The sequence below is a fragment of the Micropterus dolomieu genome, linkage group LG18 (genome assembly GCF_021292245.1).
Source record: "Micropterus dolomieu isolate WLL.071019.BEF.003 ecotype Adirondacks linkage group LG18, ASM2129224v1, whole genome shotgun sequence".
Taxonomy (NCBI): Eukaryota; Metazoa; Chordata; class Actinopteri; order Centrarchiformes; family Centrarchidae; genus Micropterus; species Micropterus dolomieu.
This window is the reverse complement of record NC_060167.1, coordinates 13,607,443-13,624,949: the sequence shown is the minus strand read 5'-3', so window position 1 is coordinate 13,624,949 and position 17,507 is coordinate 13,607,443. Positions and strand designations below refer to the sequence as shown.

Below are 17,507 nucleotides of genomic sequence, written 5' to 3'. Positions count from 1 at the left end.
GCCCAAGCCATGACATTACCTCCACCATGCTTCACAGATGAGCTTGTATGCTTCGGATCATAAGCAGTTCCTTTCTTTCTCCACACTTTGGCCTTTCCATCACTTTGGTAGAGATTAATCTTGGTCTCATTAGTCCATAAGATTGTGTTTCAGAACTTTTGAGGCTCATCTCTGTTCTTCTTTGCAAATTTCAATCTGGCCTTCTGATTCTTACTGCTGTTGAGTGGTTTGCATCTTGTGGTGTGGCCGTGAGTCCTCTTTGAACAGTGGATTGTGATACCTTCACCCCTGCACTGTGGAGGTCGTTGGTGATGTCACTTACTGATGTTTTGAGGGTTTTCTTCACAGCTCTCATGATATTTCCATCATCAACTACTGTTGTTTTCCTTGACAAACCTGTTCGACGTCTGTTGCTCAGTACACCAATAGTTTCTTTCTTTTTCAGGACATTCCAAATTGTTGTGCTTGCTATGCCCAATGTTTGTTCAATGGCTCTGGTTGATTTTCCTTCTTTTCTCAGCTTGACAATGGCTTGCTTTTCTCCCATAGACAGCTCTCTGGTCTTCATGTTGGTTTATCCTCTTTAACAGGAAATGCAGTATTTATAGGTTTGAACCAAGGATGAAAACTTAGACTAGTCATGCAGAGCTATTTAATGTTTGGACAATCAACCTAAAAGGCAACAACTGGACAACAAGAAACATCAGTCACATGTTCCAATACTTTTGCTCACTTGAAAAATGGGTGGATTCAAACAAAGGATGGTATGTCCTGAGTTGTTTAACACATCTAGATGTGAATACCAGGAAATGAGAGCTGAAATTCTGAACTCTTGTCTCATACTCATCTTTTGATCTTAAACCAAATGTCTTCAGTGAACAACAAAAACAAAGGAATTTGCCTTACCGTTCCAATAATTTTGGAGGGGACTGTATGTATTGTAAGGAACTAATATCATTTTCTGCAGTTTGAATTTTCTTTTCGCTAAATGTGGGGAAAAGACTTATTTTCAGCTGTGTAAGCAAATGCACTCGGACTTTGCAGTTAATGTACAGGACGGCATTCAGTTACAAAGAGCAGCATTCACAAGCGCCATTTGCATTAGCGTTTTTTGAAACGGCTGCGGGAGATATAAAATTATATTAAATGGAACTGCAAGGGAAAGCACTTTTATTTTTGATCATTTTTGCTGTGTGGCAAAGACATTACCAGTGGAAACACTGTTGCGCACCCTGCGCTGCGGTTTGATCAGACAGCTCTTTTCTTTCTCTCTGGAAGTAATGGCTTTCCTGTCTTTCCTGGTGCGTTGTACTGAAAATAATACTGAGTCATCACGTAACGCTGTAATTGCAGTTACAAATGACAGAAATCCACAAACTGCAACGCTTGCTAGAAAATGGTGTGTCACATGTCAGAGCTGGAGGCGAGGCGGCTGGCTCAAATTCTCTATGCAGAAAAAAATCCTGTTAACCAGATGTATGATACCTCAACCAGGCTTTACACAAACCTTTTGTTTCCGATGGTGTGGACACAGCTTCAGCTGCTTTGCTCTTCTTTGATTTCTAAAACAGGAAGGGAAATGTACCGATTAAAAATCTTTCTGATTAGTGTTTGATTGGATGTATCCATTTATCCAACCCCAACCACCCAATATCATATCATGATTTGTTGATTAGCTGTAATTCTGTTTAAATGAGAACCCACCTTAGTTTTGGCTTTGGCCCGCCTCTCTTCCATCTTCTCCCTAAGCTCCTCCACCTCCTCCTTGGTGCCATTGAGCACAATGATATCCTCCTCTTTAAACGGGTCACCACACTAAAACACAAACATGGCAGCCCAGGTAAGAGATACTGACTGACACAGTAGAAGAACCTTTCCAAAAAATGTAAAGGCATCTCATAGACCTCATCTTTAAAAGGAGTATGAATAAATACCTTTGACTGACTGAACCTTAAAAGCACAGCAGCCCCTCCTGCTACTTATTTACAGTATGTGACTGAGAAGGCCGTTTACATTACACAGCACATTACATTTTCCCTGTCCCCTACCTTGACACATACATTGCACAACTATCTACTGTATTTGGGCATATTTCTCTGAAAAGGTTAACCCAATTCCTGGGAGGTATCATCCAGATTCATTTACACAACATTTGGTTTTAAATGTACATAACTTCTGCTTTGCTTCTGCCTGTAAAGTGTCTTTGAGTGTCCTGAAAAGCACTATAGAAATAAAATGTATAAAGATCAACATCCACAGCGTCACCCTGCCACATCCCATTCCAATTCACATTATTTGCTTTGGTTTCCTCTGAGAGAAACACAGTGAAGCAGATAAAAACAGGAAAATTCCGTCAGTCAGACATACACTCAATAATGGTACATAGGGACGCAGTTACATTTTGACTTGACAAACACCCAGGCAGGATGACAATGTAGTCTTTTCTCAAAAATAAAATTCTGTATTGTTTACTCCAGTTTAATGGACCAGTATGTATATTACTCGGTATCTTACTACCCGGATGTTCGGGAAACAAACAATAGCAACTACAGAATACTGTTTGTTAAAAAACAAAAAAAAGGTTTGTTGCAGACACAATTATTGCATTTTACAGGTGGGGTAAGCGATTCTACTCTAGGAGAAAAATGTTTTATGAGCAGTGTGCTAGTAACATTTGAGACAACAGCCTACCGTACCGGCAGCAGCTGAAGCAGTAAGTCAGAAGAAAACTGGGAGAAGATAAGGGAGGTTTGGGTTTGGCTCGCTGGCCATTTAACATTAGCTGTATCGGCGCCTTTTGTTGTTCAACATGTTCAACTTTTCACAGAGCCGATGTGCTTGTCAGTCACTTTTCGTCAAATGACCAATCACAGCCTACAGCTATAACTGGTTTTAATACTCAACAAGTGGTAAAAAAGTATCCTACTGTATGAAATTCTAATGAATGTAATATTCCATATTTATTGTTATTAATTGTTGTTACTAACTAAACTATTAACTAAACATTATACTCTTCCTCCTCCAGGTTGTGGATAGAGACTCTGCATTAGACAGATGTACATTGAGCTGGTGCCAGGATGCCAATATTTGCTGCTTCTAGCCGCCTCCTCTGTAGAGCAACACGCTCCCCTTGTTCTGTTTTACATGTGTTTTACTTATTATTGTTTAAATATTGTTTTACTTTACCACAATAATTGCAATATGACCTTTTCTCCAAATCGTGCAGCCCTATTCTAATCCAATACACGACTTTTTGTCAAATTCAGTGAGTATCTCCTAACTGTCACCAAATGTGTTTGTACATAGCCCTGGCTCTGTAAATGGGAAACAAACAAACACATTTGATTTATCGAATACAGTTTGAAAATTGTTTACATAAATGGAAACTTAGCAGACGGTCAAGTTACCTCTGCATGACACCCACAGGGAAACAGTCTCTAAAAAAAATATCATTAAATATTATTGCATTTCTCCTGTAGGGGCTAACCCACAAAATGATGACTCCCAAATTCATAATTTTATGTATTAATCAAAAGTTACACTTACATAAGCTGCATGAATGCTTTAAAAACACACCCACATACAAACACAAATATTAAACCTCTGAGTAACCAGCAGGGGATCTATTGTGTTGCGGTAATGCAAGCTCAGTGGATGTGAACTCTGGCCATGTTCTCTGTTCAACACAAGAGGGATAATCTCAGAAGCTGACCACGCAGCAAACAAACTCTGTGGGTGCTGCTCTGAAGTCAGTCACTTTGCTGTTGCTATTGCCACAAATGACACAGGCCACCGGTGAGCTGAGCACCTTATCGTCGAGTCAGTGAACAAGTCAGCCAGAATCTTGCTTCAGCACTAAACCAACTGCTCGACAGGCAACAAGAGAGAGAGACGGCACTCAGTGGAGAGACATTGTTGATAATTCAATATGTGTACCTCTAACTGGGGAGATGACCTGGAATTAAATATCCATTTGAGAGATAAAAGACAGGAAACGGAGGTAAAAGCGGTTTGAGGAGAAATGATGAAATGAAAGTAAGAGGACAAAAAAAGAAAGACGCAACGCACCAGTGAGTAGGAAATTGCATGTGGGAGGAGAGTGGAAAAATTTTAGGGGGGGAAGAGTGTGTGTGTGAGGGTGTTTCCTGTGTCAGATTTGTGCATGGGTGTTACCAGGAACCAGGTAACCAGGGACAGCCCTACAGACCACGTCTCGTGGGGATATGAGGGGAGCGACTTAATCAGAAATGACTACAACTGGAGGGGGAAAAATCTGCACACACAAAGCACTCTTTCTCACGCCGGCATGGTCTCAAGCTCGAAGAGTACAGCCTGCGAGGTTACTACCTGCCAGAAATAAAAGCAACAAAGCTGAATTTAGCTGAAAAAAACAAACAAACAAAAAAAAACACTTGACAGAAGCGACTCCTGCTGCTGTTGTTGCTGATGATGATGGAATAATTGGTAATAATTGTTCTCGGACTCTGGATGGATTGTAGTAACAAGCTCGGAGAATGAATTTAGTCATCAGTGATCAGAACAGGCACTGATGTCTATAATGTTCACTTGTTCAACCTTGGGCCCTACAGAGTGAACTGCCTCAAAGGTAACTAGCTCTTCGTGCCCTGTCTTTGGCATTCAGTCATTACATTCTGTACCTGCATGTGTGTGTTTATGTGTTTCATTGATAAAAGATTTAAATGTATTGATCTAGACATAAAACATATACATAAAAGATGGACATAATCTTAAAATGAATGTTTGAAATGTGAAATGATTATTACCTAAAGGTTTTTCGACTTCAAATACTGTGAGAAAATAAGCAGCAAGCGATTCCTTATTTTCACGCTTGTAGTGAAGAAGGTGTATGAGTGTGTTTGAATGAGTGAGCGAGAGAGAAACTCACACCTTTCCATGGAAGTCTCCATGGATATCTGATCTGTATCTTTGGTGCTGTTCTCAAGAGCAACATGGCTTTTCCATTAGGGGGAAGCTTCAGTGACATGGGATAGAGAGACTGCTTTCTAGCGTCTATTCTGCTCAGTAAAGAATATTCTGCCCAATAGATCACTGGTCTGTTTGCCATTTAAAAATCAAGTACATTTTATTTAGAGAGCAATTTCACAAATGGCAACTTTTCCTCAAGGGGCTTTGCAGCATACAGCCCTCAATTTGGATAAGGGAAAAACCACCCCCACCCTCCAAAAAAAATCTTTAATAGGTAAAAAAAATAAAATAATAATAATAATAATAGAGTAACACAGGCAATGCATCCAGTAAAACTGTGACAGCTGCCATTACCCACACCAGATTATCTTAGTAACTGATCTGTTTTGGCTTCATGGGTGGGAAACTGTCAGAAACAATTTGCTGAGGTACCCTGAGAATCCCCTTACATTAAGAAAATGGTCAAAAATAGGCCTTACTGATGTGGGATAGTTGGATAGTTGTTGTCTATTCTATAATACTACTAAACAGCTTGAGAGTTTCAGAGGGTCCTTATCCTTAAGTGTATTCAAAATAACAACAAAATGTGTTTTAAATGACAAACACTGCAGGGTATGACACTTATTACCAGAGTACTGCCCTTCTATAGTTTATCTCATCTGAAACCTTTTGCATATTTTCTCTCACACATAAGTTGTTTGTTCACTTATTGCTAGTGATTGCACCTTGCACATGATGTGCCAAAAGAATTCCTGAGTTCTCAGATGATTCACCAAGACTTGTTCAGTGAGTTTCTGAACAATGCAGTGAATTAATCAACAAGAATTTCATGTCTGAACTGTTTCAATATATGTTGCAGGAATGAAAATAATCTTTGGAGATGTAAGCGGGTATATTTCTATTCTTATTATATATAGTAGGTTATTTCACCATTTTAATTCTACTTCATTCTCCACTATATTTTAGTGTGTACTCAATAGCTACTTGAATCTCTTCCCTGTACCATCAGATCTTTGTGCCCCCCCCCCCCCCCCCCCCCCCCCCCCCCCCCCCACCCCCACACACACACATACTGCAAACGCACCGACTTGCCCCGCCTCTTTCGGTTTCTCTCGCCCTGTATGTGTCTGATCTGTCTGTCTTTCTCCATCAGCAGTACGTTTTCTAGAATCGACGAAAAGACCAGAACTACTCTTTTGGATTTTTCCACCCGCAATTTCGTTTTCACAGCAGCAATTGCGACGCACGTGGAGCAGAGCAGAGTCATCGGCTCCCGACGGTGCCCGAAATGCTGTCGGGTCAGGCTCGTGCCAAATCTCTCTCTCTTTTTTGTTTTTTTGGAAGATCGGTCTCGTTAGGACTCGGCCTAATCTCTCTCCTTTCATTGTGCCTATAAACTCCATGCTGTAAGGAATACTGTTATATTGATTATATTATACATATTCTAAATATTATTGCCTACTTGCTGATTGCCGTGGCACTGTTATGTTTGAGGCTTACCTTGCCCGTGCTTGTAAAATATTCACCGAGTCAACATCTCTCTATATGTTTAAAATCCTATATCCTTCAGGAATGCTATTAAATGACTTTTCAGAAAGATGAACCAGAGACAATGCATTTACAGTTAAGAGTCACAGATAACAGTCATTAACAGACTAAATTCGGCGTACTACATTTCATGAGCTAAAAACTGACTTCATCATTACTACTAACCTACATATTTAACCCGATTTAATAATATCCCTCAGGAGTCCAGCGCTCTACTGCAAAAAACCAACCTGGTGGTCTTTATTGAAGGAGTTTTATCTGAGGTCCTGCTATCTGGATACGTTGAAGCAAGGCTATTATGTGCAAGCTTGACTGGAAGAAATGCAGCTTCCTGTTGTGCCTGGGGATGAGTATTATCTGTTCAGCCATTTACTTGAGGACCAGATTCGTGACAAAGCCAAAGCACCTTGCAAGTCCAAGTGACAAGCCCCTTTCCACTGAATGTAGAGCTTTTCTGCCCCACATGGAGGATGGAGTCAAGTGGTACAACCATAAAGGCCAGGTTTGTTTGAATTTTTTTCATATAGTCTACATTTACATTCTTACTGCATTTCTGTAATCGATGTTAAACAGTGCAGTGGAGCTAGCATCATCACTGTAATCACGAAAAAATTTCCAGAACAATGAATTGCACAGAAAATGTTGCATAAAGTTTTCAGTCATATTTGTTCATTATGTTTGAGAACTGGGGATCACATAAGACTCTGGTAGCGATATGCTAAAAACAAATGAAAAGAATTAGAAATTGTAAGACTTAATCAAATCCAGATCCATATGTTGACACTATGTTTGTGGCCAGCCTGAAGAAGTAGCCTATACAAACAAATTAGAGAAAAGATTATAGTAAAAAAAATGTTCCGAAGGCAACTGTGTTTTAATAACGTGTACTGTTAATATATCTTTTTTTTCTGTCTAAAGGTGGAAAGCTATATTTTGAATAGCTGCATCAATTGTTCCAATTTGATCAGAGACCTACACTTCATCACAAGACCTCTGAGCCGTGAGGAGGAGGACTACCCTTTAGCTTTCATTGTGACTGTTCACAAGGAGCTCGAGCTTTTTGTGCGCCTCTTGCGGGCCATTTACATGCCGCAAAACGTCTACTGCATTCACGTGGATGCCAAGGCTCCATGGAAGTACAGGGCTGCTGTACAGAAGCTAGTCAGCTGCTTTAATAACACCTTCCTGTCCAGCCGCAGCGAGACAGTGACGTACGCTGGGTTTTCCCGTCTGCAAGCAGACTTGAACTGCATGACGGAGCTAGCAAGGTCCAAGGTAGGCTGGAGGAAGGTGGTGAATCTGTGTGGACAGGATTTCCCTGTCAAGAGCAACTTGGAACTGGTGCAGTACATGCAGATCGAAAGGTGGAGGGATCGAAACATGACGCCTGGGATTAAGCAGCCGGCGTCTATGAAGCACAGGACTGCGCTCCAGCATATTGAAATCAGGGGGTCACATGTAGCTTTGAAAGGGTCGGGACTGAAGAAAGGTCCTCCTCCACACAATCTGCAAGTTTATTTTGGAACAGCGTACTATGCTCTTACAAGGGCTTTTGTAGACTTTGTTCTGGAAAGCCCAATTGCACGCGACCTCTTGGAGTGGTCTAAAGATACGTACAGTCCAGACGAGCACTACTGGGTGACAGTCAACCACATAAAAGGTAAACTGCCTTTTTCAAATGGGTCCACAGACATGCAGCAACTTCCTACTGTTGCTGAAGTAACCTTTTCTGTTCTGCAGCACAAATTCTATACAACCATTAATTATTAACTAGTGTGATTATAATGATTTTGTTTTTTTTTTTACACTGGCTCATTGACCTTGCTGGTATTGTGATGATTTCTAGTTTACATGATGTTTGTGATTTAAAGCAATGTGATGACATGAAAGAAGACCCGAGTTAAATTCATTTTGGAGGTGTGGCAACATTTTCTGCTGATGTCAGAGTCACCGTCATCAATGTAAAAACTGGAGTATGTAGTCTTGGACTCACCTTAAACTGAGCCACAACATGACTGAAACCATCCAACGGAAGTGCTGGCACATGAATTGTGAAAATGATTTAATATGTATGTACTAAAATTAAAATATGTTTACATGTTTTTATGTAATACTACCAACTTAAAAGGTGGCACTATTGCTTGCTTTAAGTATCACAAATTCTTTTTTATCCCACACATACAGAGCAAAGGAAAATACAACCTATAAACTTATTGATTACATATATTGTTGAAAATGAAGATAATTAAATTAACATCAATACTGATGATTCATTTCTATATTGATCATCAGTAATATTGCATCATGAGGTTCCTCTGTTCATTCCGCGCTTTCACAACATTTTACACACCCTTGATTGACATCATTTCTGGTTGCGTGTCATGCTTGAGTAAAGTCTCAGATCTGTGGTGAAATAAAATAATTGTCCAACTCCACTAAAAGACAAACCTGTTAAGTCATTAGGAAATACTGCCACTGGTCTTGACCAAGGAAAATACCTAATAAAATAACCTGGGTGCTCCTAAACAGAGTAGCTGGAATGCAATGTGCTTATTTCCATGAAGGGAAATCAATAAAGTGTATAACAAACTGTATTCTTTTGGCAACATATCTGTAATGAGGTGGCAATAAGACGGCCCTTCACCTTGAGAAAGAGGGCCACAGGATGGGAGAGAGTAAGAAGCTTATTCTTAAAGTCCACCTGATTTTTTTTCACTCAAACCTCACAGATTTTAATGGATAAAGATTGATTTTTAGCAATTTGTTAAAAATGCTTGTAATTTCTCCATTCTTATTTAGGACTGTGAAAATAAGATAAATATACTTTAGGGAACTGTTTTGTCTTGTTTTATGATATTTAAAGGACTTTATATTTGGAAAAATATACTTGTGATAAGTAAAAACAGGTGCAAGACCTGTTTGAAGGCTTCCCAAAGAAAATCTTAGGGAAGAGGCTGTGCACTGCTCTTAATTGGAGGGGGGAAGGTTAGTTAGACATGTGAATAAGGAATCTGCACTCAAACTTACTTGGACAAGCTGCACAAATATGACATTTATGCTTTATTGAAAGTGTTTTCAAACTGTTATTTTCAGCATTACAAGAGAAAAGCTTAAAGGATGATGACTAACTGGCTGGTTTGGTAAATACTTGTCTGGTAAATGTCCCCACCTCAATAAAACACAGCCACTTCCCATAGCTTTTCTTTGGGAAAGATTGTCTCCCACGCAGTGGATGTGACAGTCCCAGAAAGGGTCTAACTTAATTGTTATAATGCAATTAGGTCACATAATAATGATTCATTGTATCTTGTTATGTGTTTGAAGAGGCTCCAGGCAGCCACATAGATGGAGGTTGGGCAGGAGACATCCGGGCAATCAAGTGGAGGGATCAAGAGGGAAGGGTACACAACGGCTGCAAAGGTACAGTACAGAAGCGCATGTATAATAATAATCATTTAATTGATTACTTACTGTACCAGGCTTATCTATTGTCTAGTTTAAATGGTTTATAGTCAGTTATTGATACCATGGAAATGTTACTGCAACATTTAGAATTATTGTAGCTAATGATGGCAGCTATACATTTATAGTTTGTGGCCAAACACACTTTAACATGCACAAACAAGTACTAATTACTATCTTTGTCTTAACATTAGCCTAACTCGAACTTTACCTCTGTCTTATGAAATAAAAATTATCTGCCCTTTACTCTTAGTCTTATGTTTGGCTCCAGACAGGATTACAGGGCAAATCACTGGCTAAGGCAACTCTATATTTACTCAACAAAAGACAACAAGAGGACTGATATGAGAATTTATCTGATATGAAATAGTCTCCAATAGATTTAGTCTGTATTTTATGACCATTTACAGGTTAAAGGTAAATGAAAACAGGATTTGTATGTAACAATAAAATACAGACATCTAGCCATGCAGTAGCACATAAACTTACTGACAAACACACAGCATCAAAAAAAAAAATCATCTAATATGAAAGTACAAGACAAAAATTCTTGTTGTCATTTCAGGGCATTACGTTCGAGACATCTGTATCTATGGTGCGAATGACCTGCCATGGATCATCAAAAGGAACAGCATGTTTGCAAATAAGTTTGAGAGTAATACCTATCCTGAGGCACTGGACTGCCTGGAGCAGTGGCACAGGAACAAGGTGCTGAAACAGGCAACTGTTCCCATACAGCAATCATGGCTGCTGGCCACACAGGGAAACTGTAACAGCTACTTCAACAGCAGTGCTTGAGCTGGTATCCTCAGCAAAGTCAGACTACATGCAGTTCAGATTATTTGCATTCGTTACCTCTGCCCAGCGTAAGCCTGGAGGGGATCATGCATTTGGTCGTGTGTCATCTGCCGCAGCTAATCTTGCACACTACTGACTTGACTTAGGCTGTTATTTTTTGTGCACATTTATGACTGTATGCTCAAGGAGCTTTTGCGGTTGTGGTGAATCACAATTTTTGAATTTCTGTTTTATACTGCTATTGACTGCTGACTGCTTTTAATCGGCAGATTAAGTAATATTTGTTTCTGCTAGGGACAACATTGGTTGTGGCCACGTTAATGTTGGCGGATTCTTTTGTTGGCATTTTAACTTAAAACATATTTACATCCCTGGTGTTTTGGAGGTTTGTCTCCATATAGCCCGTCTACTCTGGTTACACATCAATAGTGTAACCTGCGTACAGTCTCCCCTTCATTTCACTAATCTCATGCACACACGGCCTGCCCTGCACTGCCTGTTCCCCCACGACCCCAGAGCAGTATGATATCATGTTTTTTATATAATAGCACAATACTTTTCTGTATCATGTCTATGTATTTTGAGTTTTTTTGCATGTTACACCTGTAGAGATGGCGCATTTTATGAGTTTTGGACGCGGGGGAAAGGACGAAGTCACCTGACATTCATTGTCATGGTAACAGTAGTCAGGTGACTTGTTTCCATATAGTAACAATAATAAAACATGTCGTTAACATTGTGAAACGGTCGCGTTTGGATAGGTTTAATCATCAGAAGTACTTGGTGATGTTTAGGAAAAGAAGAGATGGTTTGGATTAAAAGAAGAACGTTAGTTATTTACTTATGCAAGTTACACTACGTACGCAACGTAAGTTAAATACGTTACATACGCTGCCTTTTGGTTTCTCACGGGACACAAACAACGGTCTCCCAGGTGACAGTACTGTGTTTAACACATCCATCCACCCTGACTTCGTCCCTACACGGACTTTGTTGCTTTTTATACTATGTCTCCTGACTTTTTTTCCCTCTGACATTCTTACTTAAAATGACTCTGCACAATATAAGGCAATAAGCCAATTAAATGCTGTGAAATGAAATGCGAAAAGCAAAAACAGCATTGTGATAACATGTGAAATGACTTAAGACATTGCTGTGTTATTTATATGCCATTTGTTGATACCAGGCCTGGCAGAGATCTGCACTGGGTTCACTCTTGTAGATCACTGGTTGTTGAATGTCAAAAATGAAGAAGAAATTAACTGAGAACAGCAGGATGATGCACCGTGAACTTTCAGACTCTGTAGCGCAGTTACTGTTCACATGTATTTATATATTTATGAGACTCTAAGACGACAGAAGGCATTGTATACACCAGAGGCTAAAATATCTTTAGAGTAAAGAAAAATAATTACATAAACTACTGAATCTGCATTTAATATTGTTTACTTTAATAAAATATTATTTTTTAATATTTTTGAATTTAATATTGTTTATAATTTAATATTGACTGTGGTTCAGTTAAAAAAAACACATGTTGATAAAACTTCTGTTTTTTGTTTGTTATAGCAGGAATAAAACAAACAAATGAAAAGATGTCTATATGCATGGTAGTGGCTCTGTGAGGCTGTGCTTTGAGCAAATTGCCGTGCAAACATCTTCACAATGACAATGTATAAAGTTTACCATGTTCACCATCTTAGTTTAGCATGTTAGCACACTAACATTTGCTAATTAGCACAAAACACAAATTGTGGGTCACTGGGATTATCTAGTAGGTCAAGGTCAACCGAACTTACTGAAGGTTTCTTTGCCTTTTCTGCCTAAAGAGCTATTGAAATAGTATAGTGGGGAAAAAAAAATAAAATAGACAATTCAGAGAATTCATTTTGGTTTTTACTGTAAAGCACTTAGAGCTGAGTTATAGTCTCTGGAGTTAGCTTAGCTAAGGTTAGTGTTAACTGAGGTTGAAAACGAGTTAACATTTGGATATTTTTCCCTGCCCTTCTACTGGCAGATCAGTTTTACAAAAGTGACTTGCGTATGCCTGGATTCCTCTGGGTACGGCTCTTTCGAGGCACATCTGTGACCCGTTATTTTCCCATCCTCTGCACGGCTTCATAGCCCACAGCGAGCGTTTCAGAAGCAGAGCGTTTTTCTGACTTTCTCAGATTTTGTTGATTTGGTAATTTTTCCTTGATTTTTGTGCTTCTACCATGGATACGTAGGTTATGTATTTCAATAGTTCCTTTTTGTCTGTTTTGATTGATTGGGAGCCTGCAGAGTTTTTTTATTTAAAAAAAAGTCAAAAATAGACCAGCCGCGTATTCTCCACGGAGCAGAGCGAAAAGATGCTTCTTGGGCGCTTCTGAAATGTGCTACGGCACATCTAGTGGAATCACAAGCATTGTCTAGAATAGCTACTATCAGCTCCAGCAGCCATGTCGCAGCCGTGCCTGGTGGAATCCTTGAATTAGGAGATGCAGGTTCTGATCAGTTTACCACCTTATTCATAGCACTAAACAGCACTAAAACACAAGGGGCTGTGTAAGTGTGGGCGTGCTGCTTCAAGGTACAGGTAGAAGATAAAATACATGGAAATAAAGCGGACTTCAGCTTCAGAGAGGAACAGAGAGGCCCATTCTCAATGTCCACCCTAATGACCTAAGTTTTGAACACTCACACACTATCCAGGCATCCTGTTCAGCGGTTTACAATTATGTGTCATTTCATGTTACAAATTACAACAAAGAAGTATGAAGTAGGCAAAATCAGCCTAAAGGTCAGCAGCTACAAATAAACAGACACCACAAACAACAGCTAGTTTGCATGTAATCCAGCTCCTCCCGGCAGACATGTAAATGTAAATGCTCTGTACTTGTATAGCGCCTTTCTAGTCTTTTCGACCACTCAAAGCGCTTTTACACTACATCTGCATTCACCAGTCACACACATTCATACACTGAGCCTAAGTGCTCAAACGGAAACTAACATTCACACTCATTCATACAATTCGGGGTTCAGTATCTTGCCCAAGGACACTTCGACACGCAACCAGGGGGAGCCAGGGATTGAACGGCCAACCCGCTCTACCTCCTGAGCCACAGCCACATCCATACCAGTGTTTCCGCTATATGCTGAATCATGACCGCCGCTACTAAAATTTCCCACGATAATTAAACTATGTGCTACAAATGTTTTCACTCACACACTGTGGGAGCATGGCAACACTCAATGCTTGGCTGGCTTCCTCTCATTGTTCTATTCAAAACATCTATGTGACAGATGCTGTTATAACAGCATAACTCCTGTAAGGAATCAGGAGGTGCGTAGCGAGTGTTTGATTGTCCGAGCGGCAGAAAGTTTAAGTGTGTCAGCTCCTCAAGACCAAGAAAAGTCTGTTGTTTCCCCACCTGCTGAAAAAGTGACGCCTGTTAGCGCTAAGTTAGTTAACATCCCCCCTCCCCTTCAGACTGAGCTGAGCAGGAAAGCTTCAACAGCAGGCTGCGTCTTTTGGCTGCTATGTAACTTAACATTAGCTCAATAGAAAGTAACTGGTAGCTGTATTTTATTACTGCCTACTTGTCCAATGTTGAGAACATCAGTTACAATCTAAGAGTAAACTGGTGTAGCCTGCAGCTCTGTCCTGTACAGACTGGTTCAATTATTTTTCAGATGAAATAGTGGTTGTTAGGAAAAGAAAGGACGGTGGTGACTGGAGGTGCTGAGGTTAGTAAAGCAAAATAGTGATGCAAACTAGCTTTTCCAACTATTTGTTCAGACATATAGTGAAAATAATGGCCCAATGTGATGTGAAATTACATATTTGTCATTGGAAAATGTAAAATTTTCTTGGGGGAGGACCCCCAAACCCCCCACCACCCTGACCATGACCACCAACACCAAAACATTCAGCTAGAGCTCACATTAAACTGGGAAAACACTGAACTTTTAAGCTATTCTAAGGTGCATCGCATGCTCATGGACACAAGAGTAATACTGCTGAGACATGTTGTGTTGGGGTTTTATATTCAGACAAAAATTTTGCTTCACTTCCGCTGCTATAACTCCATCCTAGGGGAAACACTGCATACGTCACAAGGTTTGCTGTGTCTCCCAGCATTGTCTCAAAACCATGGAGGAGACACCAGGAGACAGGCCATTACACGAGGAGAGCTGGACAGGGCCGTGGAAGGGCATCAATCCAGCAGCAGGACCGGTGTCGGCTCCATTATACGAAGAGGAACATACGGAGCACTCCTAGAGCTCAACAAAAAGACCTCCAGCGGGCGGGTGTGCATGTTTCTGTTGCTGTGTCTCAATTCGCACACTTCCATACTTACTATTTTGAGTGCGTAAGTGTGTTCACACTGAGAAGTAGGGCAAAATGCAGTGCACTGTGAGTACCCGGATGGTGCATTCATAACGGCCAAAAAGTTGAGTTTGGAACTGTGGATACTTCTCACCCTCAACAACCGCTAGTTTAGCTACGTAGCGGAAGGGGCGGGACCAACAACACGGGAGAAGTGGGAAGCAGCAGAGAGAGAGGCTAACAACAAAATGTCTTTTACAAGTTTCGTACACCATTTCATCACTAAATCCACTTCTGAGAAGTTTTGAGGTGAGAAATCCAATTTGTAGATGTCAAATGTTCACAGTTTTATAAAAAGTGATGGCGGATCAAAAATGTGCTCAAACGTTTTTGGAGTTGAGAAACTCCGCAAGTGGCGGTTGCCGCAAGTGCGGAGCAGCCACTCAGACCTCTGCAGCCATCTCAGAGAGTTGGGTATGGCTGCAGCCACCCATCAGTCTTGAACGCAGCAACAGACGACCCAGCAACAGCAGCAGAGCAAAACACAGCTGCAAGACAGTTTTAATGTTCGTACTGCTGTAATTTAAATTAAATGAAGAGACATCTGGCTCTTGATGTACAGAAAATTCTTGGTTTGTGAAACTTAAAAAATAAATTAACAAGAGAAATATTATGAAAAGGGGACTGTCGTTACTTTATTAATCATTATTATTATTCAGACATTACAATGTTAGTGTACAGTTGTGGTTACAATACTTGCTTTTATTTTGGGTGAAAAAGCCTGGCTGTTATTTTGGAGCTCTGTAGGCGGCCTCTGTGCTGGGGGTATTGGGCAATCCTACGACAGTCATTTCCGGTTAGTGCAGAACAGCAGTGTTTGATTTGAGACAACACTACCCTGTCAAAAATAACACACTAATCAAGTAAGTACATAGTGTACGCAGTATACTGCATGTTAGTATACTCAAGGAAGTACCCGAATTGAGACACAGCATGTAAACATAAAACATAAACATAACCATGTTCTGCTTTATCAGTTTTGTGGTTTTTGCTGAAGTCCTTGTTTTCTTCACTGATTCATCACATTGCAACTGTCAGCCTAAAGGTCAGAGTCTAAAAATTCAACAATTGTGTATTGCCTAATAAGCCTATCTAAGAAACATTCTCTATGGACAGCCAGTTTCCCACAAGCAGCCCTCACATGGTTTGAGACCCAATCTTTCAAACGACTGATCTGTGCCAAGATACTTTCACACAAACAACAGCAGTGAGTGGATAACATCTGGAGTCTGCTACCTTATAATAGTCTGTGAATGAGAAATTCTGATTATATCTTTAAAGTTACTTAAAACTAACAGGTCAGGACCCAAAATGGTCCACATGCCTGTCCCTGTGAGATTCCCATGAAGGTCCATGGGTCATCGTCAGTAAAGCCAACAGATGTCTATAGAAACTGGATAAAAAGTTCCTTTTTTAACCAAAGTAAGAAGTCTTTTTTAAAATGTTTTGTGGATTTTGGTATTAATTTATTTTACTGTGACGTTGTCTTAACCAATTTGCTTTGCTGCTTTCATTTTGGATTACCTATAAATACTAGTAGTAACACAAAATGAATAATCTCTTTAATCGATCTATTTGTATTATAAGCCTGTAAGACATTTGCAAAATTGCAAATATTAGACTGTAAAATGTATGATATAAAGCACCCCTAAGCTAACAGGAAGATTCTTAAAGGAGGCATTCACTGTTGCTAAATGTCGCACTAGAGCACCAGCATCTCAGAAAAGAAACCGCCGTTGTGCCACTCTCCTCAAAGCCAACAGCTTCATAGTGAGGGACTGTGAACCTTTACGCTAGGGCTGACCCAAATGTCATTTTTTGAGCTTCGACGCTTTGACGGCGGCGCTCAGCGATCCTGTTACGGTGATTGTTGTGGCTGTTTTCAGCCACTATGGGGTATTTTTGAGTCTTCATTTGGCCATAACTTTTTCTGTGTTTCAGCAAATGGAATGATTTTTGGTGACAAATCTTATTTTGACACATATTTTGGGAAAATGCTTTGAAAAATTTCGTACACTGCGGGCAAATTCACTACCCTTTCGTTATGTTCGTGGCTGAAAACAGCCACTACTTTAAACTGCTGTAAAAATGTATCAGATAAATATTTTTAAAAAATTCTTTTGCATAAATCTATTAATCAACTTCAGTCCTGATCAAAACTACTAAATGTTTTAAAAAAAAAAAATCAGGATTTTAACTCTTTAATTGCCAAATTTATAAATGATGTCACTGATTTGGGAAAAAAACAACACAAAATGACTTATTTTCAATATAAAATGTATTTATAGGCTGGATTTTTTTTTACCTTTTATCACAGTCTTGGACATGTCAAAGATTAGAAACAACATTGTTTTTGATGCATTGTTAGTTTTTGTGCAGC

General features: G+C 39.8%; 2 protein-coding genes across 3 annotated transcripts in view; one reads left to right on the top strand and one right to left on the bottom strand.

The window, feature by feature from the left end:
- Positions 1–1,165: 1,165 nt before the first annotated feature.
- rtf2 (replication termination factor 2) overlaps positions 1,166–17,507 on the bottom strand; it is a 29,846-nt gene continuing 13,504 nt past the window's right edge. The window contains exons 6-8 of the mRNA XM_046028591.1: positions 1,705–1,815; positions 1,508–1,562; positions 1,166–1,311 (exon numbers count right to left, since the gene is read on the bottom strand). Coding sequence (XP_045884547.1) covers positions 1,181–1,311; positions 1,508–1,562; positions 1,705–1,815 — 297 coding nt within the window. The 3' untranslated portion in view covers positions 1,166–1,180. The remainder of the gene's footprint in view (positions 1,312–1,507; positions 1,563–1,704; positions 1,816–17,507) is intronic.
- On the top strand, positions 3,692–12,229 carry gcnt7 (glucosaminyl (N-acetyl) transferase family member 7). Of its 2 annotated transcripts, XM_046028589.1 has the most exons (6): positions 3,693–4,606; positions 6,101–6,353; positions 6,696–6,997; positions 7,414–8,155; positions 9,820–9,915; positions 10,523–12,229. In XM_046028589.1, the coding sequence occupies exons 3-6, from the start codon at positions 6,794–6,796 to the stop codon at positions 10,753–10,755; spliced, it is 1,275 nt and encodes a 424-aa protein (XP_045884545.1). In that variant the 5' UTR covers positions 3,693–4,606; positions 6,101–6,353; positions 6,696–6,793; the 3' UTR covers positions 10,756–12,229. The 2 variants fall into 2 exon arrangements, with proteins under 2 accessions (XP_045884546.1, XP_045884545.1); XM_046028590.1 differs by lacking the exon at positions 6,101–6,353 and having other exon boundaries at positions 3,692–4,606.